The 27,169-nt window shown below is 42.5% G+C and overlaps 1 protein-coding gene and 1 pseudogene across 4 annotated transcripts in view; both read right to left on the reverse strand.

Annotated features, from left to right (window-relative positions):
* ALMS1 (ALMS1 centrosome and basal body associated protein) overlaps window positions 1–10,029 on the reverse strand; it is a 218,818-nt gene extending 208,789 nt beyond the window's left edge. For all 4 annotated transcript variants that reach the window (XM_077959164.1, XM_077959165.1, XM_077959166.1 and 1 more), the window contains exon 1: window positions 9,680–10,029. In XM_077959164.1, coding sequence (XP_077815290.1) covers window positions 9,680–10,018 — 339 coding nt within the window. In that variant the 5' untranslated portion in view covers window positions 10,019–10,029. The remainder of the gene's footprint in view (window positions 1–9,679) is intronic.
* A 15,727-nt stretch (window positions 10,030–25,756) lies between these two features.
* Window positions 25,757–26,740, reverse strand: LOC114671801 (small ribosomal subunit protein uS2 pseudogene; annotated as a pseudogene).
* Window positions 26,741–27,169: the final 429 nt, after the last annotated feature.

A 27,169-nucleotide genomic window follows, 5' to 3' on the forward strand; every position in this document is an offset into this window, starting at 1 on the left:
AATAATTAATTAATTAATTAATAATTTTTAAAAACATGACATTTTTGCAGTTTTTTTTTTTTTTTTAAGCTCATCAGCTATTGTTAGTGTATTTTATGTGTGGCCCAAGACAATTCTTCTAATGTGGCCCAGGGAAGCCAAAAGATTGGACACCCCTGCCCTAAGATCAGGAATAAAAAAGCATATACACTCTTACCCCTCCTATTCAATATTTTACTAAAGGTTCTAGCCAGGGCAATTAGCCATAAATAAATAAATAAAAGGCATCCAGATTGGAAAGAAAAAATAAAGCTATATATATTTGCCCTTGACATGATCTTTATCAGAAAATCATAGAGAACCCACAAATAATCTATTAGGATGAATAAACAAGTTCAGAAGAGATTCAGAAACAATATTAATACATATAAAAATCAAGTGTTTTTAGGCCGGGTGCGGTGGCTCAAGCCTGTAATCCCAGCACTTTGGGAGGCCGAGACGGGCGGATCACAAGGTCAGGAGATCGAGACCATCCTCGCTAACACGGTGAAACCCCGTCTCTACTAAAAAATGCAAAAAAAAACTAGCCGGGCGGGTTGGCGGGCGCCTGTAGTCCCAGCTACTCGGGAGGCTGAGGTAGGAGAATGGCGTAAACCTGGGAGGCGGAGCTTGCAGTGAGCTGAGATCCGGCCACTGCACCCCAGCCTGGGCGACAGAGCAAGACTCCGTCTCAAAAAAAAAAAAAAAAAAAAAAAAAAAAATCAAGTGTTTTTAAACATTTACAACGAATAACCCAAACATTCAATTAAGAAAAATAATTCCACTTACAATACCATTAAAAACAATAAAATACTTTGAATAATTTAAGAAAAAATGTGCAATTCTGAAAACTACAAAACATTATTGAAATTTAAACATCTAATTAGTTGTATGCCACATAAGAACATTTCCATCAACTACAGACCACATACATAATGGTGGTCCTATAAGATTATAATACCGGCCCGGCATGGTGGCTCACGCCTCTAATCCCAGCACTTTGGGAGGCCAAGGCGGGCAGATCACTTGAGTCAGGAGTTCAAGACCAGCCTAGGCAACATGGCAAAACCCCGTCTCCACTAAAAATACAAAAATTAGCCAGGCGTGGTGGCACACACCTGTAATCCCAGCTACTCAGGAGGCTGAGACGTGAGAATCACTTGAGACTGGGAAGCAGTGGTTGCAGTGAGCCAAGATTGTGTCATTGCACTCCAGCCTGGGCGACAGAGCAAGACTCTGTCTAAAAATATATATATATATTTATATATATAATATATATAAATTTATATATATATAAAATTTGTGTGTTAGATACACAAATACTTACCATGGTGTTACTACTGCCTACAGTATTCAGTACTGTAACATGCTGTATAGGTTTGTAGCCTAGGAGCAAACGGTTAGACTATATAGCCTAGGTGTGTAGTAGGCTATGTCATCTAGGTTTGCGTACATACACTATATGATGTTTGCACAACAATGAAATAGTGTAATGAAACATTTCTCAGAATGTAACCTCATCATTAATTGACACAACTATAAATGAAAAAATATCCCATGTTCATGAACCAGATGATTAGGCCAGGCACAGTGGCTCATGCCTGCAATCCCAGCACTTTGAGAGGCCAAGGCAGGTGGATCGCTTGAGGTCAGGAGTTCGAGACCAGCCTGGCCAACATGGTGAAACCCCATCTCTACCAAAAATACAAAAATAAGCCAGGCGTTGTGGTGCGCACCTATAAACCCAGCTACTGGAGGCTGAGGCAAGAGAACTGCTTGAACCCAGGAGGCAGAGGTTTCAGTGAGCTGAGATCGCACCACTGCTCTCCAGCCTGGGCAAGATTCCATCTCAAAAAAAAAAAAGGACCAGATGATTTAACATCAGGATGACAATACTCCCAAATTGATCTACAGATTCATCACAATCTCTATCAAAATATTAGCTGGCTTCTTTGTAGAAATTGACAAGCTAATCTAAAATTCATATGGAATTGCAAGAGGCTCCAGAATGACTAAAATATCTTGAAAAACGAAAGCAAAGTTGGAGAACTCCCCCATTTCAAAACTTACTATAAAGCAATATTAATTAAAAGAGTGTCTCCTAGTCAGGCATGGTGGCTCACACCTGTAATCCCAACACATTGAGAGGCCGAGGTAGACAGACGGCTTTAACCCAATAGTTTGAGACCAGCCTGGGCAACATGGTAAGATTCCATCTCTACAAAAACTACAAAAATTAGCTAAGCATGGTGGCATGTGCCTGTAGTTCCAGCTACTTGGTAGGCGAGATAGGAGGTCCACTTGAGCCTAGGAGGTGGAGGTTGCAGTGAGCCAAGATTGCACCACTGCATGCACTCCAGCCTGGACAACAAAGAGACACCTGTCTCAGAAAAAAAAAAAAAAAAGTGTCTCCTAGCATAAGGTGGGCATATAGATCGATGAAATAGAATTGGGAATCCAGAAATAAACCCATATATCTATGGCTAATTGATTTTCTACAAGGATAATAAGACAAATCAATGGGGAAAAGAAGAGCCTCTATAACAAATGGTGCTGCAAAAAGACAAACTGCCTATTCTTCCAAGTGGGAGCTAAATAATATGTACACCTGGAAGGAGAGTATGGAATGACAGAGAATAGAATATTGGAAGGGTGGGGAGTGTGAGAGTGGGGTGGATGAAGAGAAATTACTTAATGAGTAAACATAGGCTACTCCAGTGACGGAGACACTAAAAGCCCTGACTTCACCACTATGCAATATATCAATGTAACAAAATTATACTTGAACTCTATAAATTTACATAAATAAAATTAAAAAAAAAAACAGTGCTCGATAGTCACAAAAGAATAAAGTTTGAACCCTTTCTTCACATCATACACAAAAAGTAACTCAAAATGGATCAAAGACCTACATGTAATAGCAATACTATAAAATCTCAAAGAAAACATAGTAGGTCCTCATGACCTCATATTTGTCAAGGGACTGTATCTTGTCAATCCCTTGATTGATAAGGGATTATATATGTAATATGTATATATATAAATAATATACATAAAGAATTCTCACAATTCAATAGTAAAAACACAAATAACCCAATTAAAGAATGGGCAAAAGACCTGAATAGCTATTTCTTCAAAGAAGACGCACAAATGGCCAAGAAGCACATGAAAAGATGCACGAACCATAAGGGAAATGCAAATCAAAACTACAAAAAAGTCAGGTAATAACAAGTGCTGATAAGGATGTGGAGAAAATGTAACTCTCATACACTGGTAATAGGAATGCCACTTTGGAAAACAATCTGGCAGGTCCTTAAAAGGTTAACAGAATTCCATATGTCCCAAAAATTCTACTCCTAGATATACATCCAAGAGAAATGAATCCATATGTCCACACATACACTTATATAAGAATGTCTACAGTAGCATTATACATAATAGACAAAAAGTAGGAAAAAAAAGGTCCATCAACTAATGAATGGATATACAAAGTATCACATATCCACATAATAAAATACTATTCGGCCATACAAAGTAATGAAGTGCTGATACATGCCACATCACAGGTGAATCCTGAAACCATTAAGCTAAGTGAAAGAAGCCCAGTCACAAAAAAACCACATATTATTCCACTTATATGAAATTCCCAAAATAGATAAATCTATAGACAGAAGGTAGATTAATAGTTGCATAGGGGGAATGGAAGATGGGGGATATTAGCTAAAGTGTATGGGGTTTCTTTTAGAAGTGATAAAATGTTCTAAAATTGACCGTGATCATGATGGCACATATCTATGAATATACTGAAAACAGCTGAATTGTGCAGTTTAACTTAAGGGTGAATTGTACAGTATGTGAATGATATCTCAAAAAAGCTATTAAAATGTTTTTAAGGAAGTCAATTAAGCACTCAACACAAGGAAATACACACACACACCCCTCAAAGTAAACCTAAGGAAATAGTAAAAGATGAAAACTGAACTTTTTATTAAAATTAATTAATTTTTAATAATTAAAAAAATAAACAGCAACAGAATTAAACTTAAATCAAGAGCTGTGTCCTTGAATGAAAAATAAATTAAATAAACTCCTACCTAGTCAAATCAGGAGAAAAATAAAGCATAATTACACAAAATTGGGAATGAGAAGTGAAAATAACCACAGAGGCAAATGAAAAAATAAAGAATACTGTGTGGCACTCCATTAAAATTAACTAGAAACCCTTACTGAAAAGAATGATTTCCTAGGAAAATTACCAAAATTAACCCAAGAAAAGAGAACATATATATACTACAACCCTGAAAGGAATCCAGAGATAGTTTAAATGGTGATATCTTTCAAACATTCAAGAAAGAAAAATTCCTTTGTACTTACACTGTTCCAGAAAAACAAAAATCATCCAAGTACCTTTTATGAAAATGGCATAATATTGATGTCAAATTTGATAAATACTGGCCAAGAAAACAACAAAAAGAAAAACATTTAAAACGTTATCAAATATCTGCAAATAAAATCTAGCAGTTGCTCAAGAGAAAAGCTCACTACGACTAAATAGTTTTTATCCTAGGAACACAAAACAGGATTAATATTAATAATAAAATGCATATGAATAGATTTAAAAAATAAATTGTGCAATGTAGATAAATTTGGAGACAGGGAGCAGAAACGGAAGAGGTTCAGCCTGTGTTCTCTCCTTTGAAACTGTAACCTGCTGATGGGGGGATGTTGAACTCTGGGTGGGAGACAGAGGTTAAGAGGGAAGATGGGGAAAGAAGCTGACAGAGAGGAAACTAAAAAGATTTCCAAGCACTGTTGGGCCGGGTGCAGTGGCTCATCACGCCTGTAATCCCAGCACTTTGAGAGGCCAAGGCGTGTGAGGTCAAGAGATTGAGACCATCCTGGCCAACATGGTGAAACCTCGTCTCTACTAAATATACAAAAATTAGCTGAGCGTGGTGGCGCGCATCTGTAGTCCCAGCTACTGGGGAGGCTGAGGCAGGAGAATCACTTGAACCCGAGAGGCGGAGGTTGCAGTTAGCCAAGATCACGCCACTGCCACTCCAGCCTGGTGACAAGAGCGAGAGACTCTATCTTAAAAAAAAAAAAAAAAGATTTCCAAGCACTGCTGATGACCCAATTAAAAGTTAGAGACCAAGAATTTCTAGTGATACCAACCCAGAGAACTGAATTATCTTCTCGAGCACAACTCAGAAATTCAGGTTGAGGAATTACAAGAAGTGTTTGAATGGTCTGTAGAACCAGCATAAAAACAACATGAGGCTCTGAATCACTGCCCTCTTAAAAAGACTCAGCTGTAAGACTGGTCATATTTTGCTTCAAATTTAAACAGTATCATAGCTTAACTCAGTCTCAGTAACAGGACTACAAACTTAATCACTGCCTTACATAACACTACTATAACTCCCTTATTATCTAGTGAGATATGAGAGTAAATTGAGTAACAAAATTTTGTCATTTAACTTGAGAGTAAACTGGATGAAATTAATGTTTCCTATTATTTGATCTCATCCTCTAAATACACAGCATTAGATGTTACACATCTAAAAATTTCATAGTTCATAAATTTCTAGCAAGAAACATACTAAGCATTTTCTCCTTAAAACACTTTCCAACCTATGCCAGTAAGTTTCAATATGCCAGTGAACTAAAGGAAAACGTATCTGAATACTCATTGTATCATCGTAAATCTCCCTTTAACACAGAAAACCACCTATATATTCTATATATTATCATATATTCTCTCAGGTAAATAAGAAAATACCTAATTTCTCTCAGGGGAAAGAAAAAACTGTGGGGAGGAAAAAAATACTCTGGACTCTCAGAAGTAAGATTTTCTATTACCCATAGATAGCTCACTATTAGCGGCCAGGCACAGTGGCTCCTCTAATCTCAACACTTTGGGAGGCTGAGGCAGGCAGATCACAGGTCAGGAGTTCAAGACCAGCCTAGCCAACATGGTGAAAGTCCATCTCTACTAAAAATACAAAAATTAGCCAGGCATGGTGGTGGATGCCTGTAATCCCAGCTACTTGGGAGGCTGAGGCAGGAGAACTGCTTGAACCTGGGAGGCAGAGATTACAGTGAGCCAAGATCGTGATGCTGCACTCCAGCCTGGGTGACAGAGCAAGACTTCGTCACGGGAGGGAAAAAAAAAAGATAGCTCATTATTAAACAGGATAATTTTCTCACATTGGCTGTATGTAAAAGAGGGTTAGCTTAAAAATTCCTCCTCTAGGTCCCTATCTCTCACCATATGCAAAGATTAACTCAAGATGGATTAAAGACTTAAATATAAGGCCCAAAACTATAATAATCCTAAAGAATACTTAGGAAAAAAGTTTATGATTAAGACCTAAAAAGCAAATGCAACAAAAATAGAAACAGACAAATGGAACTTAATTAAACTGAAGAGCTTCTGCACAGCAAAATAAACTACCAACAGAGTAAACAGACAACCTACAGGATGGGAGAAAATATCTGCAAACTATGCATCTGACAAAGGTCTAATATCCAGCATCTATCTATAAGGAACTCAAACAAATCAACATGAAAAAAAAAAAACAACCTACTAAAAATCGGGCAAAAGATTGAACAGACACTTCTCAAAAGAAGACATACGAGCGGCCAAAAAACATGAAAAAAATGCTCAACATCACTAAGCATCAGAGAAATGCAAATTAAAATCACAATGAGATACCATTCACACCAGTCAGAAGGGCTATTATTAAAAAGTCAAAAAACAGATGTTGGCAAGGATGAGAAGAAAAGGGAACAGGTATACACTGTTGTTGGAAATGTAAGCTGTTCAACTCCTATGGAAAGCAGTATGGAGGTTTCTTGAAGAATTCAAAACAACTACCATTTGACCCAGCAATCCTACTACTGGGTATCTATCCAAAAGAAAATAAATCATTTCATCAAAAAGACATCTGAGCCAGGCACAGTGGCTACAACTGTAGTCCCAGCACTTTGGGAAGCCAAGGCTGAGTATCACTTGAGCCCAGGTGTTCTAGACCAGCTAGACTCCATTAAAAAAAAAAAAAATGTCTGTGCTCGTATGTTTATCACAGCACCGTTCACAACAGCAAAGTCATGAAATCAACCTAAGTGTCCATCAACAACTGAATGGATAAAGAAAATGTAGTATGTATTAATATACATCATTGAATATTATGCAGCCATAAACAGAATGAAATCCTGTTCTTTGCAGCAACATGAATGGAGCCTGAAGGCTATTTATCAAGTGAAATAATTCAGAAACAGAAAATCAAATACCACATGCTCTCACTGATAAGACAAGTGGGTACAATGCATATACAGAGACATAAAGATAGAATGGGTACAATAAGTACACACAGACATAAAGATGAAAATAAACAGACACTGGGGGCTCCAGAAGGAGGAGAAAAGGGATAAAAAATTACCTATCAGGTACAATGTTCACTATTTGGGTGAGAGATTCACTAGAAGTCCAAACCTAACCATTACGCAGTATATCCATGTTAATTACGTGCATATGTACCCCCAAATCTAAAATTAAATTAAATTAAAATTTTGTTTAAAAAACTCCTCCTCTAGGCTTCAAGATAAAGATTTGAATATTAGTAGTTATTCAAGCAAGAAGTCACAGGACAAAATAAAAGTTAGGAGACCTAGTCAACAAGTGTGGCTTTAATTATGGTCTCTATGTAGATGACTTACAACTTGGAATCTCTAGCCCAGACTTCTCCTTCAGTCTTCAAAACCAAACTCATAATCTTAAGATCCACCCAACCAATTCCAACACCCACTCACGGCCACCACCCCCACCATAAATCTGGCCATATCTTAATATTGGCACAACCATTCAAACAATAACACCTGGCTACTTCACCTTTCACATCCCATCCGTTATTAAGTATGATAATTTTGCCTCTTAAATATCTCTCAAGTCAGTCCACTTTTCCCTGTATTCACCAACACTTCCCTATTCCAAAATTTCATCATCTTTTGCCTGGCAATGCTGCAATGGTCTCATAATTTACGCCCTTGACCTACGACTACTGCTCCCCATCCCACCTTGCTGTCACAGCTGTTCTGCACTCTGCTATACACCTGATCTTTCTGAAACACCTATCTTATCATACATCTCCTCCTTTCAAATATTTTTGTCAACTTTCCAAAGCTCCAGAGATAAAGCCCCTAAATCCTTGGCATAGCACACAAAGCCTTGCAGTCTGTGCTCAAACCACATTGGCTTCTGGGTCCTGGAAAATGCCATGCTCTCTCTCACCAACAGTACCTTTTCATGTGTTTTTCCCTCAACTAGAGGGCTCTTTCCCTCCCCTTTGCCTGATTAACCTTAAACTGTCTTCAGATGTCAGCTCTAGCATAACCTCCTCAAGGCTTTCCCAGCTTCACTGACAAGGCCAGATTATCTTACTTTATGCTTTCATAGAATATTAGCACATACTAGCTTTACTTTTATTTATATGATCATCTGAAATCTGTCTGCCTCCCTGTCTAGACCATGAACACGAGGAAGGCAGAGACCAAAAATGTCTGGGTTCACCAAGGTTTCCTTAGCACCCAGCACAATGTGTGGCACATGGTGAATCCTAATAATACATGTTCAATGAATTAAGTACCCGCTGGAATATTCACCAGACAAAACAACTACTGTTCATTAGTGACAAAACTCTACACCTTCACTGTCTGTGATGATGGAACTGTTCCATTATCTGCTCTGTCCAATATGGTAGCCACTAGCCTAGTGTGGTTGCTGAATACTTGAAAAGTGCTAAGAACAGACGCATGGAATTTTTCATTTTATTTATTTTTAACTCTTATTCAAAACTATAATAGTTTTCTCTTTAATTAAGATGTAAAAAGCCACACGTGGCTAGTGGCTACTGTACTGAACAGGGCAGGTCTTGCTCCTCGAAAAGCAGTAAGTTAAAAAAGAGGGTAAGGGCAGTAAATAAATTGGAGAGTTATTTTCAAAATGATCTTCGGGGGGCCTACCATGAAATCGGCTTTCTTCATTGTGCATTATCTGCGCTTTCTAGTTTTCCAGACTGTTGGGAGCCACATCACAAGCCTCTTGCATTCCAAGCCCCTCCTATCGGCTGGGAAACCCCTTTATTGCTACAAATGATTGTCCAGAGGAGGAAAACCTGCGGGGAGCCTCTCCAGACTAAGTGATCGCGCGGTGTACATTATCCACACTGCTCCCTCAGGGCAGTCCTGCAATTCAGTCAAGCTAATCTGTTCACAGTCTCCCCAACAAGATGCTCCCCAGGCAACCACTCGCTCCGCTCCTACACCGCCTTTTCCCTCCTTCAGGGCTCGACACACCCGTGGTCCTCTCTCAGCGTTTCTCACCCCCACTCACGGGGAATGCAGACTCCCCTGAACGTCTGTGGGAGTTCAAAAGGCCCAAGACCCACCGAGGGGGAGGAAACGAGAAGTCTTTGCCACAAAGCCTTGGAGACGCAGAGCAGCCTGCGGGAACCTAGGCTGGAGTCGGGGCCGCCTACTAGCCTCAGCCGCGCGCGTTTTCTCCGTCAAGCTGCGTGACCGGCGGAAGGGCGGAGCGCTCGGGACCCAGCCTCCACCCTCCACTCGCCGCGGCTCCACACTCCTCCCCGGCCCGCCTCACCTTCTCCAGGGAGGTACGCTCGCCCTCCGAGTAGCGGTGCCTCGGAGGCGATGGCAGAGGCAAAATCCTGCCGGGGTGTGCCTGCAGCCAGGCCTTGGCTTCCTCGTCCTCCTCGTCCTCCCCGTCGTCTGTACTTTCCAGATGCTGGTGCCCGTAGTGAGAGTCGGAGTCCAACTCCCGCCCAGCCTCTTCCTGCACCTCCTCCACCACCACGACGTCGTCCAAGTTCGCCGCCGCCGCTGCCGCCGCCGCAGCCGCTGTAGCCTCCTCCTCCTTCTCCTCCTCCTCCTCCTCCTCCTCCTCCAGCTCGCCCGGCCATGGCAGATCCTCGGGCTCCATGTTGGTGTCTCGCTCTGGGCGGCAGAGGAGGAGGAGGGAGGGGGGAGGGAGGGGAAGGGAAGAGACCTGACTGGCGGTTGTGGCCCAGCGTAGGCGCAGTGCCGCCCGCCTGGGCGGGGCCGGGAGACCGCGCGCGCGTTGCTAGGGACGCCGCGCGGGGCCCGGCGGGAAGGCCCCAGGGCGGAGATTTGCGACAGGCGACGCCGCCGCCTCGCCGCCGTCACCGGCCGGGACCTTGCGAACTGTACTGTAAGCTCACAATAAACCGGGACTGGGTGCTTCCCGGGGGCGCAGAGGGCCCCGCGCGAGGACAGTGTAGTTCTCGGCTGGGGTGGAGTTTTAGCCCCTGCACAGAGAAGAGATCAAACTCTAGGACGCACCCGTTATAATCACACATGCAAATTATAAAGTTGTAAAGGTTGAGTACCTCCTAACGTGTCAGGCTATATGGTGGGCGCTTCAACGTAACCGTGGAAAAGTGTCACGGGTTGTTAGATTAAGAACTGGGCACTGGCATCAGAAAGATGGGAGTGTGAATCCTGGCATCACCGCTTAAAGCGATGTGACTTTGTGTCTCCAAAACGATGATAATAGGCCATCGCATAGGATGAGTGTGATAATTAAAGGAAATAATGTGAAGGACTTAGTGATAAGTTGGTTATTGTACAATAGCTCATTAGATACTCACGGTTCTGTGAGACAAGTATTACTATTTCATGTATGAAGAATCTGAGGCTCAAAAAATTAATTTGCCCAAAGTTTCTTACCTAGTAAGTGGCTGACTCAGCATGCCATCCCAGGTCCTCTGTTAGTGTAGGAATTGCCCTGGCCTAGACCAACCAGCTGATAAAGGGTAACAGCGCAAATATTTATACGGATAGTACATATGTTTTGGTGGTTCGACAATGATTTTGGAGTTCTTTAAAAACAAAGATTTCCTGACCGCTTCAGGAACCTCTACAAAATGAATGGCAAATTAAAGTGTCTTGAGATGCCATGTAACCAAACACCACCTGTACCCCAATAACCTATGGGAAAATTTTTTAAATTAAAATTTTAAAAATAATAATCTTGAGATGCTTCACTGTTACCTAAGAAAATACCCATAATTAAAGTGGAGTCCAGCAAAAAGTCTTCATAGTATTACCCACAATAGAAGACATACATTGATAATGATGCTGAACCAATGTTGGTGGGGCAATTTTAGGGTTATTGCCAAGGAGGTATGTCTTACCTACCTGTCAATGACCCAATCCTGGCAAAACTATAAAGGTAGAATAAGAACTGGTGCCCAGTCTTGGAGTTCTGTTGAACACTTCTAAATGGACTATGAGTACATTAGCGTTATTATTTATTCTTAAGGGGTTTAGGGGTTCTCCTTGCTGGAGACCTATTACTGTAATGGTAGAAAAAAATTGCTTAATTTTGTATTTCTGAATGTGAAATCTCAATGTTTATCTCCAGTAAGAGGACACACATTTCACTGATATTAAATAACTCTGTAAAGTTTTACCTTTTTAGAAACTCCACTATCTTTTTGCATCCACAAATTTCAGGAAAGATAAAGAGAACTAATAGAATTCTAAAAAATAGTTTTCAAAGCTCTCTAATTTCTGAAGCCCAGAGTACTTCTATTTGCCTTCATGACAACAGGTCAATCCATTCTAAGACCCATGAGTTATCTCCTGAGTTAATAACAGGCTTCCTCATGTACTTGTGAATTACTTCCAATACTAGATACTACTAATATAAGCTGCTATCACTAATTGCTGCAGGGGACTTATAAGAGAACTCCTGCTTTATCAACAGCAGATAGAAGCTGCATTCTTAAAGCACCCACCTAAGCAGCCTCTGAAGTTAGAGATCTGGTCTTCTGAAAAAGCATTAGTAAACAATTTCCCTTGAGCCTCAATGCAAAAAAAAAAAAAAAAAAAAAAAAAAAAAAAAAAAAAAATTGTCAGGTACTGTCAACAACTGACCCAGCAGTAAAACTACAAGACATTGATCCTTGGATTCCTATTACACAACTAAAAAGACATGCATCATTTTCTCCTGGCGACCGGACATTCCATTCTGTTGGAAGACCTCAAACTGAAGATTCTTGGGACTTCCCCAGAAGCTGCTGACTGCAGAAATGGGTGGTTTATACCCAAGACAATAGGACAAGATTAATTTTCTGATTCTTTGGCATCTTTTACCCTACCACTAATCTTGCTTATTGCATTTTGACACCCTTGATTAACTAACAAATTGACTTCTCAGGGAGATAACCTTATCTTCATCCTGTTACTTTTGACTCCCTATATTCTGCTACTTAAACAATAATTAGCCAGGTGCAGTGGGTCATACCTGTAATTCCAGCACTTTAGAAAGCCAAGGTGGGAAGATCACTTGAGACCAGGAGCCTAACTAACCTAGGCAAGGTAGCAAGACCCCCATCTCTACAAGCAATAAAAAATTAGCTGGGCATGGTGGCATGTACCTGGAGTCCCAGCTACTCAGGAGGCTGAGGCAAGAGAATCCTGGGAGCCCAGGAGTCCAAGACTGCAGTGAACTGTGATCATGCCAGTGGGCAATAAAGCGAAACCCAATCTCTGTAAAAAAAAGAAAGAAAAATGAAGAAAGGAAGGAGAAGAAAGAAAAGAAAGAAGGAAAAGGAAGGAAAGAAGGAAAGGAAGGGAAAGAAAAAAGGCAGAAAAGAAACACTTCACTCTGGAGTGTTTTTATCAAACCATAGCTACTGCTCTTAAGGAATTGTTGACAAAATTTAATAGATGTGCTTTCATAGACTTCATCAAGTAGATTTTCTTCTGTAGGTCACTTCTGGTACTTAAGCATTCCTCACAAAATTCATCCCAAACTTCAGTCTCATAAAAATGGACCTTGACCTACACTTCAACAGAATGTTTCCCTGAAGTCATTATAATCCTATGAGAAAAACCTACCCCTTCAGGAATAGAAACTAATATTGGGGCTATTCTTGAAACACTACTCAGGTCGTTCTCTTCCAAAACATTCCAGCCTGCTTTGGAGAAACCTGTTTAACTTCATCCAAGAAATCTGCTTATCTTGAGGGAAAGAAAGTTGGCTTGTCCCTGATGTGCTAAATAGCCATTATCCTCCCAATACAGTCTGTACTCCCCTAGGGTACTACTTCCTTATGGGAATATCTGGCTTGCACACTAACCTATTTATATTGAAGCTAACTGTTAGAGACCCTCCAGTGCTTAAAATTACCACCCCTCCAGTAGACTGTTTCTCTGAAAAGAACACCCAGAAACCAACCAAATGAAGCAAGCACAGAATCACAGACTACTTGGGATAACTCCCAGGAGGGATAACCGGCTCACTTTTCATGGGTATTCTGTGAATGAAATTCCCACAACAAAGGTAATACAACAAAAAAGAGGTCCAAAAGGGGTCTCTGACCTTAGCAGACCCCATCGATGGCAAAACTTCTGCTATAGCAGCTCAGAAAACCACTTAAATTTGAAGTCCTTAGCCAGAGTTTTCATGGATAATCATATAACCCTTGATTTCTTCTTAGCTGGCCAAGAAGGAGTTTGTATTTAGCAGGACTTGTCACCATAGTCACATACTTCAGGGCCGGTAAAGCATACTACAGAGCCAGTGGAACATGAGTAAACTGAAAAGAGAAAAGCCTCCTGGCTCCCTAAAAACAGACTCAGCTGGATTCTGGGGCATGTGTTCATTGCCAGGACTTTATAATTTGGGCCTCTGGCTTCAAGACTTTTTACAAAGATGGATAATCATTTTGTTTCTGGTAATTACTTCTTTTGCACTTGGTCGATGTATCCTGTCCACAGCCCTAGTTTCTGCACAGCCATTGTCATATTGTATGATTCAACAAATCCTACAACAGAAAGTGTAATTAACCCAACTACAGACCACATCCTCCAGATCAGCATAAATTTAGCAATAGTGAAAATCTGAATACCATAGATTAATGGTCCTGTGGCCTGACTTTGTCTGCCCTTGACCAAATGGAGGACTCAGAAAATAAATCTAGGGTGCCAGGGAACTGATCTGACACAGGTAACTAAGCCTCAGTGTTGTCACAAGCTGGCCTGGCATTCACCATCATCCCTCAGTATTCTGCTATTGAGCGTAAACAATCTCACAGAACACCAACATCACACAAGGTCTTTCTGTGACTGAAGAAACAAGACATGACAAGACCAGTTCATAATCTTGCCTAAGCACATACAAAAACAACGTTACTGTGAAAATCAAACACCTCCCTTTTCCAGTTAATTTGATTGCTGCTTTTTAAAATCAATTATAACTCCACCATCACTGTGGTTTTTTTTTTTTTCACTGTCACCTAGGCTGGAGTGCAGTGGCACGATCATGGCTTACTGCAGCCTCGACTTTGTCGGCTCCAGTGATCCTCTCACCTCAGCCTCCTGAGTAGCTGGAACCACAGGCGCGTGCCACCATGCTCAGCTAATTTTTTTTTTTTTTTTTTTGCGGTAGAGATGGAGTTTCGCCATGGTCCCCAGACTGGTCCTGAACTCCTGGGCTTAAGCAATCCACCCGCCTTGGCCTCCCAAAGTGCTGGGGTTACAGGCATGAGCCACTGTGCCAAGCCCATCACTGTATTCTTTTCTTCTAGATAAAATTTGTTAAGATGCCCAATCATGGAATTACTCCCTCGTCTTGACAGCATCCAATTCACAGAAAAGCAATGGCCTTTTAAACTTTCCCCCTAAAATCACCTAACACAAGGCAAATCCTATTAACTCCTAATAACATCCCGATACGGAGGTATCTCATGATCTCCCGTGGTGTGTGTTCTCCCTTGTTGCAATGAATAGTGAAACCAACACTTTGTTGCTAGAGAACATTGACACGTTAAACTAAAGGAAGCAATTACGTAAGTTCTAGTTTTACGCTAGTTTTTATTTTTATCTTTTTTTAGGCATAAGGTCTTACTATGTTGCCCAGGCTGGACCCAAACTCTTAGGCTGAAGCAATCCTCCCACCTCAGCCTCTTGTGTAGCTGGGACTACAGGCACATGCCTACACACAGCTTGCCAGTTTTTAACTTCCCATGAGGGGAATGCGTTCCTAGTTACCAAAATCCTGGTTTCCATCCTGAAGCACAGTACCTCCTGATCAAAGGTTTACTGAGTACTTTCTAGGTTCCAGGCACTGTGCTAGGAAACAGGTATGTTGTCTGCTGGTACCAACCTACTATGGCCAAGCAAGTTCTCCTGGCAATGTTTCCCTCTAGTAGCAGCAGGTATTAAGATGCTGCTGCCAAAAGGAGCTGAGGGTCCTGAGAATGGGAAAAGATAGGTGGAGGCCCATACGGAGCATGAGACCTACCCATATACTTTTAACAGAGGATCCTATACCTGGGACTCATGGTGCAGGTTCCTGGCTATCAATCCCCATAGCAGGACTGCACCAGATGAGTGCATAAAAACGCCAGACAACTCAAAATGGAGCAGATTCCCGCTGCCCCACATCTAACTTACCCACAGGCCCAAGAGAATGCTCAGACTGGACTTGCCCTTCTCATGGTGCAGCCCTTTCTTCATCTAGGAGCCAAAAGGCAATGAAAGAAGGAGCAATTATGCCCTCCTTTCCTCCTCCTACATCCATTGTTATTGCTGCCACCTTCTCCTCCTCCTCCTTTTGCTTCTCTTCCTCCCATCCTTGTCTTTCTTCTTCTTTTCTCTCTTTGTTTCTGGATAAACAAAGATGATAGACGAAAAAACCTGTCAATTATAGAAAAAATATCTTAACTGAGGTTTGAGAAGGCAAGCATAAGACAAAGGGCAGACATCAGGAAAAAGTGAAGGAACTGGTCATTAAAACCATAAAACACTGTAACATGTGCACACTGCTACAGAGTCTGCATTTGCTATGTTCCCATGTATCCCCCATTGCTCATGCTTTTATTTGATTAAGTTTCCTGATCAAATGTCAGAGGTCTTCTCTGACCATCCAGTCTAAGATATGAAACAGCAGGCATACCCCACATACTCCACCATTCTGCAACCCATGACTCTGCTTTATTCTTACACCTATTATTAGCTGACATTACATATGTTTGTCTACATTCTGTCTCCACCCACTAGAATGTAAGTGTCATGAAAGCAGGGAGCTTGTCTTTTTCACTTTAGCTGTAACACCTGGAATAATGCCTGATATATAGTTGCCCTCAATGTTCAGTGAATAAATACATAAATGCCCTTTTGGTACTCCTCTCACAAAAGAGATTTAAAGAGAAAAAGAGGCATTCTCCCCGATTTTACCTTAAATGTCTGGAAAATCCAGGCAGTTTGAGGGCTCGAAGACTTTGGTGGTGGTGCCCAGAGATTTCCCAAGGCAGCTTGGACATCCACAGAAGAACATAAGGTCTGTCAGGCAAGAGCAGAAACACCTATAGAGGCTAATGGAGGAATTAGTGCTTCAGAGATAAAACCACACAGGAGAAACCGCAGTTGTGCCCAGCAGAGGCCAGTGTACCTGCGGGAGAGGCTGTCCACTGCTGGAGTGGTGACATTGCCCATCACCCATCATGTGACTGTTGGCTGGGCTGCTTGGGGACATTCTGTATGATGGACTGTGTTAAGGACTGGATGTTTGGGTCGCCTCAAAACTCAGGTTGGCCAGGCACAGTGGCTCACACCTGTAATCTCAACACTTTGGGAGGCTGAGGTGGGTGGATCACCTGAGGTCAAGAGTACAAGACCAGCCTGGCCAACATGGCGAAACCCCATCTCTACTAAAAACACAAAAATTAGCCAGATGTGGTGGCGTGCACCTGTAATCCCAGCTACTGGGGGGCTGAGGTAGGAGAATTGCTTGAACCCGGGAGGCGGAGGTTACAGTGAGCAGAGATCGCACCGCTGCACTCCAGCCTGAGCAACAGAGCAACACTCCATTTCAAAAACAAAACAAAAGAAAAACCTCATATGTGGAAGGCCTAACCCCCAGTGTAATGGTATTTGTAGGTGGGACCTTTCTGAGATAATTAGATATAGATGAGGTCATAAAGGTAGAGTCCCAATGATGGGATTAGTGCCCTTTTAAGAAGAGGAGAGAGAGATTGCTCTTTCTTTACCATGTAAAGACACAGCAAGAGGGTAGCCATCTACAAGCCAGGAAGGGGGCCCTCGCCAGACACTGAGTCTGCTAGTGCCCTGATCTTATACTTCCCAGCCTCCAGAGCTATGAGAAATAAATGTTTAAGCCACCCAGTCTAAGGTATTTTGTTATGGCAGCCTATGTTGACTACAACAAACTGACAACTCCCAGAAATACCTGAAGGCAGGTCTGACATTCATCTGGTGTGCACGAATGCTGTTCTGGTTGTTAAAATACTGAGATATGGCCGGGCGCAGTGGCTCAAGCCTGTAATCCCAGCACTTTGGGAGGCCGAGGCGGGCGGATCACAAGGTCAGGAGATCGAGACCATCCTGGCTAACTCAGTGAAACCCCATCTCTACTAAAAATACAAAAAATTAGCCAGACGTGGTGGTGGGCGCCTGTAGTCCCAGCTACTCGGGAGGCTGAGACAGGAGAATGGCGTGAACTCAGGAGGCAGAGCTTGCAGTGAGCCGAGATCGTGCCACTGCACTCCAGCCTGGACGACAAAGCGAGACTCCATCTCAAAAAAAAAAAAAATACTGTGATACTTTCATATTCATTGGTAAATAGCCAATGTCCCAAGCACCCTTCCCCCTTCACTCCCATTACCTTCTGCTACCCAGACCTCCCCAGGATCCAAAAACTAAAGGATTAATGCCTGGTACAGCTTGAGCCCCTGTTTTGATTGGTCCATGCACTTGTCATTCCAGGTGCTAAATATTTTTAATATCACCACTACCTGGAGTAACGGAGAAATGAGGCCCTATTTGAAGAAGAACCAGAACCAATGAACCGGAAGATTACTTTTTTTTTTTTTTTTTGGAGATGGAGTCTCGCTTTGTCACCCAGGCTGGAGTGCAGTGGTATGATCTCAGCTCACTGCACCCTCCACCTCCCAGGTTCAAGCGATTTTCCTGCTCTGCCTCCTGAGTAGCTGGGATTACAGGTGTGTGCCACCACCCCTGGATAATTTTTGTGTTTTTAGTAGAGACGGAATTTCACTATGTTGGCCAAGCTGGTCTCAAACTCCTGACCTCATGATCTGCCCACCTCAGCCACACAAAGTGCTAGGATTAAAGGCGTGAGCCACCATGCCCGGCCAAGAGGTTACTATTAACATAGACTTACCTGAAGCCAGAATGCAGGTTCTGGTGACATTTTTTAATTTGTAAAAACATTATGGTCTGGGCGCTGTGGCTCACGCCTATAATCCCAACACTGTGGGAGGCCCAGGCGGGTGGATCACCTGAGGTCAGGCATTTGAGACCAGCCTGGCCAACATGGCAAAACCCTTCCTCTACTAAAAATACAAACATTAGCGGGGCATGTGGCACATGCCTATAATCCCAGCTACTCGGGGGGCTGAGACAGGAGAATTGCTTGAACCCGGCAGGCAGAGGTTGCGGTGAACAGAGATTGTGCCATTGCACTCCAGTCTGGGCAACAGAAAAAGACTGCGTCTGAAAAAACAAAAAAACAAAACAAAACAAAAATGAAACTCCAGCTTGCTGGAGCTGTGCTAAGGGCAACAACCCAGGGAAGGAGTCTCTGAGGACCCTTGAACATGGACCAGCATGGCAGTGACAGGAGTCATCAAACTGAGCCTACTACCTGTGAAAGATGAAGCTCAGGGGGCCACTGGGAACTGCAGAGTCAGCTGGCTGTCTCTTATCAAAAGATTCTGCTTTCAAACAAATGCCTTGAAGGTTCAGGATTTTTTTTTAATGGGAAAAGAGAGTGTAGAGGTAAATAACCTGAGAAAGTCAGGTTCTAACAGCTATCCAGGTTACATCTCTCCATAACCCCTTTCCAATCCTAAGGCTCTACCTTGTCACCATGGCAGGTCCAGGTCTGTCCTAAGTCTCCAGTGGCATTTACTTGTGAAAATAAACAAAGACTAATCAAATGAGAACAAGCAAAGGATATTTATTCTGAACTTGCTATAGCAAGGGAGTCAGCACTGTTTTGTGTTTTGGCAGACTCAAAGGCAGGCAGAGGAGTGGGAAAATCTTATAGTGAAGAAGAAAGGAAGGCTTCAGGTGTGCCCTGATTGGAGGCCGTTGGCATAGGAAACCGTTGGAGGGCTAACTGGAAACTAGGCATCTTACAGGAGTTGTTAGGGGGGAATATCTGGTTTTCTCTGGTTAGTCCTAAGTTGCAAGCAAAGACAAAAATTAGGGAAGCTGTCAAGTTATTAAAGTCCTAGCCATTTGGGGCTGATTATTATAAGGATTACTGTTTGGCTTCTTAGATTGTTATTAGAGACAGCAATCTGGCTTCCTACAAGTCTGCCATAGCAGGCTAGCTTCCTGGACTGGTTATTGTAGATATGGGTTGATTTCCTGGGAAGATTACTACTGGTTGTGGGTCAAAGTTCTGCTTTTTAAAAATAGAGACAGGATCTTGCTCTGTTACCCAGGCTGGACTGCAGTGGCATGATCGTAGCTCACTGCAGCCGCAAACTCCTGGACTCAAGCAATCCTCCCACCTTGACCTCCCAAAGGGCTGAGATTAAAAGCATGAGCCACCACATGCAGCTAAGGATTCTATTCTTATATATGATCTGGCTGTTACTAGTTTGTATATTCAGTCAAATATACAAATACTCAACAAATATTTATTAAGTAGCTACTAAATTCCAGTCACTTTGCCAGATGCTAGAGTAACAGAAATTAAATGACATCTTCCCTGCTTTCAGGATTTACAGTCTCATGGGGAGACATAGACAGAGTTGCCCCTTAGAAATCAGTGACCAGGTTTGCTTACACTGGATTCCTAGAATATCTCCCTGGAGGCAACCCTGGGAATATTTTTCATGAAGCCAGTAATAAAATTATTTTCTTAGTCTGTTCAGACTGTTATAACAAAATACCATAGACTAGGTAGCTTATAAATGACAGATGTTTATTTCTCACAGTTCTGGAAGCTGGAAAGTCCAAGATCAAGGTACCATCAGATTCAGTGTCTAACAAGGGCCCGCTTCTTCATAGACAGTCATCTTCTCACTCTACTCTTACATGGCGAGGGAGGGAGGGAACTCTCTTAGGCTTTTTAAAATAAGGGCACTAATCACTTTCTGATACAATCACCTTGGAGTTAGGATTTCAACATATGAATTTTGGAGGAACACAAATATTCAGACCATAGTAATTATGAATTGAGGAATTTCAGCAATCCTTATAATAAAAATATCTTATGCCTGGTTATTAAAATGTCACTTTAATTGCTGCTGTTCTCTATAGTGTATGAACCAAGATTGGGATTGGTTGATATGGCAGAGCCATTACTCTCATTGAATGAATTGTTTACCTGAGGTTCCTGCTGTGATTGGATGCAGGAATGACTTTATACCAAGATAATTCTTCACCAAGGTATAAAGTTAGGTATAGGTAGGGTAGTAATTAGATCAGCTGGTGCAGACAATCCCAGTGTCTACATCTGAAAATACTTAAGCCATCCAGCAGCTCTTATATTGCAAGTGGACAGTCTGAATGCCAAACTGATGTCTCCTGAGGCATAGCCTTCCAGAGAGTAAACAGGAATCATTCTTAAAACACATCATCCTTTAAACAAATAGTTGTGTTTCTGAACTACACCAATATGTCACTATATCTTTTAACCCATCCTCTTTAGAAACCAAAGCACACAATGATGTGGAGGAGGACTGTGGTAGAGGAAGGGAGGTCAGAGTAAGGAGGTTGCAACCTCAGATGATGAGTGACAGGATGTGGATAGTGGCATGGACAAGAAAAATGAAAACACAAACTGAAAAGAAACTGCCAGAGAGATAGGAAGAGAACACACAAAGAGTGGTATTAAGTGTCTTAAGTCTATTTTGTGCTGCTATAACAGAATACCACAGACTAGGTTATTTATAAAGAAAAGAGATTTATTTTGTTCACTTTTGTAGAGGCTGGGAAGTCCAAGAGCATAGTGCTAGCACCTGGTGAGGGTCATCCCAAAGAGGATGCACGGAAGGCAGAGGCAAGTGCATGAGGCAGAGAGAGGAAATTAGGCTGAACTCATTGTTTTATCAGAAAGCCACTCCCAAGATAACTAACCCACTCCTACAATAATGGCATTAATCCATTCGTGAGGTTCTGGAAGCTGGGAAGCCCAAGATCAAGGCACTGGCAGTTTCAGTGTCTAATGAGGGCCTACTTCCTCATAGATAGCCATCTTCTCACTCCACTCTTACATGGCAGAAGGAGTGATGGTGAAGCTTCAAGGTCTCACCCCTTAATACTGTTATTTTTTATGTGTAAGAGATCTGAATATGTTAGTATGCTGAGGAGACAGACCCAAAGGAAGGAAAGAGATTGAAGGTAGAAAACAGGGAGAATTAATAAAAGCAGAGAAAATGATGAATGACTCAGGTGGAGGGATTACTCTTAAATGGGAGAAGTCTGTGGCTTTCTCATACAGCAGCAAAAAGATAGGAGCCAGGCCACAAGCATCTCTTACCTGGACCACTGCCACTCTCTCTGTTGGTCTCCTGCTTTCTATTCTTGCCCTTACAACCCATTCTCCATTCAGTGACCTAAGTGAGCTCTCAGAATATATATGGATTCATCTTCTGCTGTTACTTAAATATCCTCCAATGCTCCCTGTTATGTTCAGAATAAACTCTAAATTCCTTAGCTTCCCCTGTGTGCTTGGCCTCTGACCACTTCTCCACCCTAATTCAGCACTTCTCTCCCTCTTGCTCAATAACCCTAGTCTCATCGGCCTCCTTTCTGTTTTTCAAAGCTGAGACCTTCCCTGCCTCAAGACTTTGCACTTGGTCCCTCAGGCTTGAACATTTTTCTTTCAGCTATTCTCTGAGCTCATAATTCAGACTTCAGCTTAACTTATCTCATGTAAGCTGCCCCTAGTTACTCATCATGATATTCTCTTCATAGCACATTTAGCACCCTGGATTCATTTAACTTTTTTTTTTTTTTTTTTTCTTCAGACAGAGTCTCGCTCTGTCGCCCAGGCTGGAGTGCAGTGGCCGGATCTCAGCTCACTGCAAGCTCCGCCTCCCAGGTTTACGCCATTCTCCTGCCTCAGCCTCCCTAGTAGCTGGGATTACAGGCGTCCGCCACCTCACCCGGCTAGTTTTTTGTATTTTTTTAGTAGAGACAGGGTTTCACCGTGTTAGCCAGGATGGTCTCGATCTCCTGACCTCGTGATCCGCCTGTCTCCGCCTCCCAAAGTGCTGGGATTACAGGCTTGAGCCACCGCGCCCGGCTAACTTTTTTTTTTTTAGAATGTCTGTTTTTTTCCACTAGAATATAAGCCACAAGGGGATCTTCATTCTTCTTCTTCTTCTTCTTCTTCTTCTTTTTTTTTTTTTTTTTTTTACCAAGTTATCCCTGATGGCTGGCATATTATCAGAATTCAGAAAATATGTTTTAAGTGAATGAATAAGTTGGTAAAAGTGATGAAGGTAGCCAGAGGATTGATCCAAGATCAGGAGTTGCAGAACAAGTTCAATAGCAGACCAAGAGCAAGAGAAGGGTTAAAGTGATTTAACAGGGAGTCTGGAATAGACATCTGCAATATTTTTAGTTGCTCTTCTCATTTCCCATTGAATAGCACTACTGGGATACAGTGCTCCCTGACCCACTACAGAAGGGTCATGTCTCTACCTGTCACCTAACAGCCAAGGCGGGGACACGTGACCTAGATTCACCCATTTGGATATTCCCATCCGTCTGGGGCCAGTAGCATTGGCATCACCTGGGAGCCTTAGAAATACAGAATCTCAGGGCCCACCCAGATGTACTGAATCTGCATTTTAACAAGATCCCACATGATTCATACATATTAAAGTGTGAAAAGCACTGGCTTAGAACACATTCATACTGGTGGAGTTGAGAGTCCAGCAGTGGCAACAGCAAAAGGAGCAAGGAGACATATGCTTATCAACTAGTTCTTATGGCATGCTTAGTCATGGGTCCTGCTCCCTGCCCATCCTTGGTTCTACCAAGACTACTTGGTCCACCAGCTACTCACACAATGCTGTATAATAAACAATCATAAAATCTCAGGGACCTATAATAAAAAGCATTGTTTCTTGCTCATACACAAGCCAGTTACCTGGGGATATCTGTTTCAGGTTGCAGTGTACAAGCTGGCTGGGATATCTTTACCAGTCTTTCATTCTTCTGAGACTAGCAGGTTACCCAGAGAATGCTTCTTTTATGATGGAGATCAGAAGCTCTCAGGATGAGTGGAAACACGAATGCCTCTAAGGCTACAGGCATACTGTCTTTTCCTCCAGTGCTTCAATGTCCAAAGAAAATCACGTGGGAAAATCCAGCACCATATTTCTCCCAGGGAAGTTGATGGAGGATAGGAAATAAATATTTACCGAATGACAAACCTAACACATGCCACCCCTTTCTCAAGCCTGTTTTCCAACTTTCCCACTGGTTCTTGAAACCCGTTAATATGCTTTCAGTATGTTCCTTTTCTGCTGAAGTTAGCCAGAGTCAGTTTCTATCACTTGAACTCTAAAACTCTCACTGATTCACAGGAGGAAGTCCAGGTCAAATAAGGAAGGAGGTAGAGCCCAGGGACGCAGCTGTCAGACCTTGGAGAAGGAGCACTTGGAGACTAGCATGCACAAGATGGCTCGAAAGGGATTAAGGATGAATGGAGAGATAGGAGATTTTGACCAGAGACTAAAATACTGGAGTTGAAATGGCTCAAGGTATGGCTACAGGAATGAGTTTCTGAAACAAGTCTCCCATGTGGTTATGAAAACTCTTAGGATTCTCCAGCAATACACACCAATAGGCTGTATAGATATAGATATATGGATTTATGAAAGGAGATTTACTAGAATTGGCTCGTGTGCTTATGGAGGCTGATGAGTTCCACAACAGACCACCTCCATGTTGGAGACCCTGGGATGCTGGTAGCATAGCTCAGTCCAAGTCCAAAGGCCTCAGAACCAGGGAAGCTGACGGTATACCTCTCAGTCTGAGGTGTAAGATCTGAGATCCTAGAGGACTGCTAGTATAAGTTCTGGAGTCCAAAGGCTGGAAAACCTGGAGTTCTATTGTCCAAGGACAGGAGTGGAAGAGTGTATCCCCGCTCAAGCAGATAGATAGATACATTAGCCTTTCCTCTGTTTTTGTTCTCTCAGGACCCCTGGCCAATTAGATGGTACTTGCCCACATTGAGGGCAGATCTTCTTCACCTAGTCTACTCAGATTCATACTTTAATCATTTCTGGAAACAACCTCACAGATATACCCCCAAAATAATGCTTTACCAATTTTCTAGGCATTCCTTAATCTACTCAAGGTGACACCTAAGATTAACCATCACAGATGGGGATGAAGTCTGGATTAGCAAGGTGAGTCAAATGCCACATTCTACCAGCACACTATACAGATAAGTGACAGGAGGGTCATATGGTTATCAAAGGGATAGGAGGGAAGAGAAGAGTAAGGTTTTTTGAGTGCTGGGCACTATAATGGGTATTTTACAATCATCGCTTCCTGTAATCTTCACAAAAATTGTCCAATGTATTTTACAGGTGAGGAAACCAAGGCTCATATTAAGTGAAATAATTTGCCCAATGTAACCCAGCCAGTAAAAGGGGGTGCAGTGGAGATTCAAGTCTAGTCTGACTACAAAGTCTGTGCAGCTTCCCATTAAACCATACAGTGTAAAAGCTTCCAGTGGGTCAGTGGGAGCAGGCAAGTCTAAGTGTTGGTTCTGTTGTATAAGAAGAAGAACATGGGAACATGTCAACCTGCCCTGCAGAGGTTGCAAGGACATTTGTGTCCTCAGGGGCAAGAGAGGTGTCAGTTAAGGATGGGATGAGGTGAAAGGCTATTTAGGCAGGGAAGTTTGCCTTCAATTGCAACATAAGTTTGGAGAAGGGAGGTCACCAGTGGAAGATAAGCCCAAGAGAGAGACTTGCAGAAATAGGGAGATGAAAGCCCTACAGTGAGAGGAAATGCGGGGAGCTTGCATTTTTATGTGCTGAAGATGAAGAAATGTAGAGGCATGGAACTGGTTTGCATCAAAGACCAAGACCATTCTCTACAGGGGAGCAAGAGTGATCCCACTAAATCATTAAACAGAGTATTTCATGTCTCTATTCAAAATGCTACAAGGGTTTTCAACCACAGTCACAATAAAATCCAGAGTCCTAACCAAAGCCTAGAGGAGCCTACATGATCTGGCTTCCATTGTAATACCTCCAGATCCAAACTCTTACTCATGCCCCTTGCTTACACCACTCCAGCCATGCTGGCTTCCTCACTGTTCCTCAACGTGCAGAGCACACTGCCACCTCAGGGCCCTTGCGTGGGCTGTTCTCACTGCCTGGAACACAGTCCAGAGTCTCTGCCCTACTAGAGGCCTTCTGTGATAACCCAACATCCCCACACCCTTGCCCATGTTTTATTTTTCTTCTTAGCACTTATTACCACCCAAATGTATTTATTTAGTTATTGTTTGTCTCGCTTCCCACCATGAGAACCCAAGCTCCATGAGAAGCAATTTTTTGCTTTTTGTTTGATTGTTTGTTTGTTTGTTTTAGAAAATGATGTTTATTTTCCACCAGACTTATTTCCATGTTGCTTAAGAGCCTGTGGAAGAACAGCTTTAAGCCCACTCGGTGGTTGTTCCTATGTATTCAGTGGCCTGAGCAGTGGGAGCTGCAGACCAGTCTTCTGTGGCAGCCTGAGCGCTCCAGTCTTCAGTAGGCAACTGCTGAATAGGCACAGAGGGCACTTGCACGCCTTCAGACCAGCCTGCAACCTCAGGCTGAGCAGCAGTGAACTCAAGAGCTACCTGAAATTCCTCCTTGGTCACAGCTTTTTCAGCAGCAGCCTGCTCTTCTCAATCTCTTCAGGATCTCTGTAGAAGTAGAGATCAGGCATGACCTCCCATGGTTGTTCATGGGAGATGGTGTCACGCATGCTCAGAACTTCCTGGGCCAGCCTCCACCACATCAGACCCACTGAGTGAGCTCTCTTCTTGCAAGGAATGCCAGTGTCTACATAGTGCAAAGAAGAATCTGTGTTACACAGAACAATGATAGGCAGGTTAACATAAGATGCCTCTGAGAGGCTGGTGGTCAGCCCTGGGATCAGTAAACAACCAAAGATGTGGCTCTCAGAAGGCTGCCAGTGGATCTGGTTAGTGAAAGTTTCAGAAATGAAGTGACTGGCAATTGGAATGGCTCCTGTGGCAGCAGCAAACTTCAGCATGGCCTGCTGGCCAAGATTCCTGGAGGATATGACACTGACATCAGTAGGGTTTTCAATGGCACGAGCTGCCAGCAGAAGCCTCTCCCAGGTCTTCTTCAGATTTATGATGTAGATGCCATCGCTTTTCCTTTTATAGATGTGCTGTTCCATTTGGAAGTCAAGGTTGGTACCATCTAAATGGCTTCCTGCTGCAAGGAACTCGATGACATCCTCCTCTTTCATTTGCAGAACATTAAGGACTCCAGACTTTGTGAACATTTTCCTTTAAGTTATGATGGCAATCCAGAACAACACTGTATGGACCCCTCTCTAGGTAGTGTGAAAAGGGATTTGGTGTGTTTTTTGTACTACTGCATGCCTAGTCCCTAAAACAGCCTCTGGCATATAAGGAGGTACTTGGTTAACATTGTTAAAAGAAATAAATGAACTTCAAATTGAACTGGCTGGTCAAAACATTCTGAATAGAACACTGGAATAAATGTGGTTTCACTGGAGCTGATATAGATATCTGCCTATTGGAGAACTTTTAATTTCCTCTCCCAGCTGACCCCTGGGGGCATTAGGTGGGCAGAAAGTGAAGGGCATCTCCAGGTGCTTGAGTGGGTGGAGGGGAAGCTGATTATAACCTGCCATTGACTCCTGGTGGCGAAGTCTCCCTTAGGATGAGTCATTTCCACTAAGGGCTAAGTTGTTCCATTAATAGCTTCATTTTTATAAGGCTTTTACAATAGAAAAAATTATAAAAGTTAATATATGGCATATGTAGAGAGAAATCTTGTGGGTTTTTGTTTTTGTTTTTGTTTTT

This window comes from Macaca mulatta, chromosome 13 (assembly GCF_049350105.2).
Source record: "Macaca mulatta isolate MMU2019108-1 chromosome 13, T2T-MMU8v2.0, whole genome shotgun sequence".
Taxonomy (NCBI): Eukaryota; Metazoa; Chordata; class Mammalia; order Primates; family Cercopithecidae; genus Macaca; species Macaca mulatta.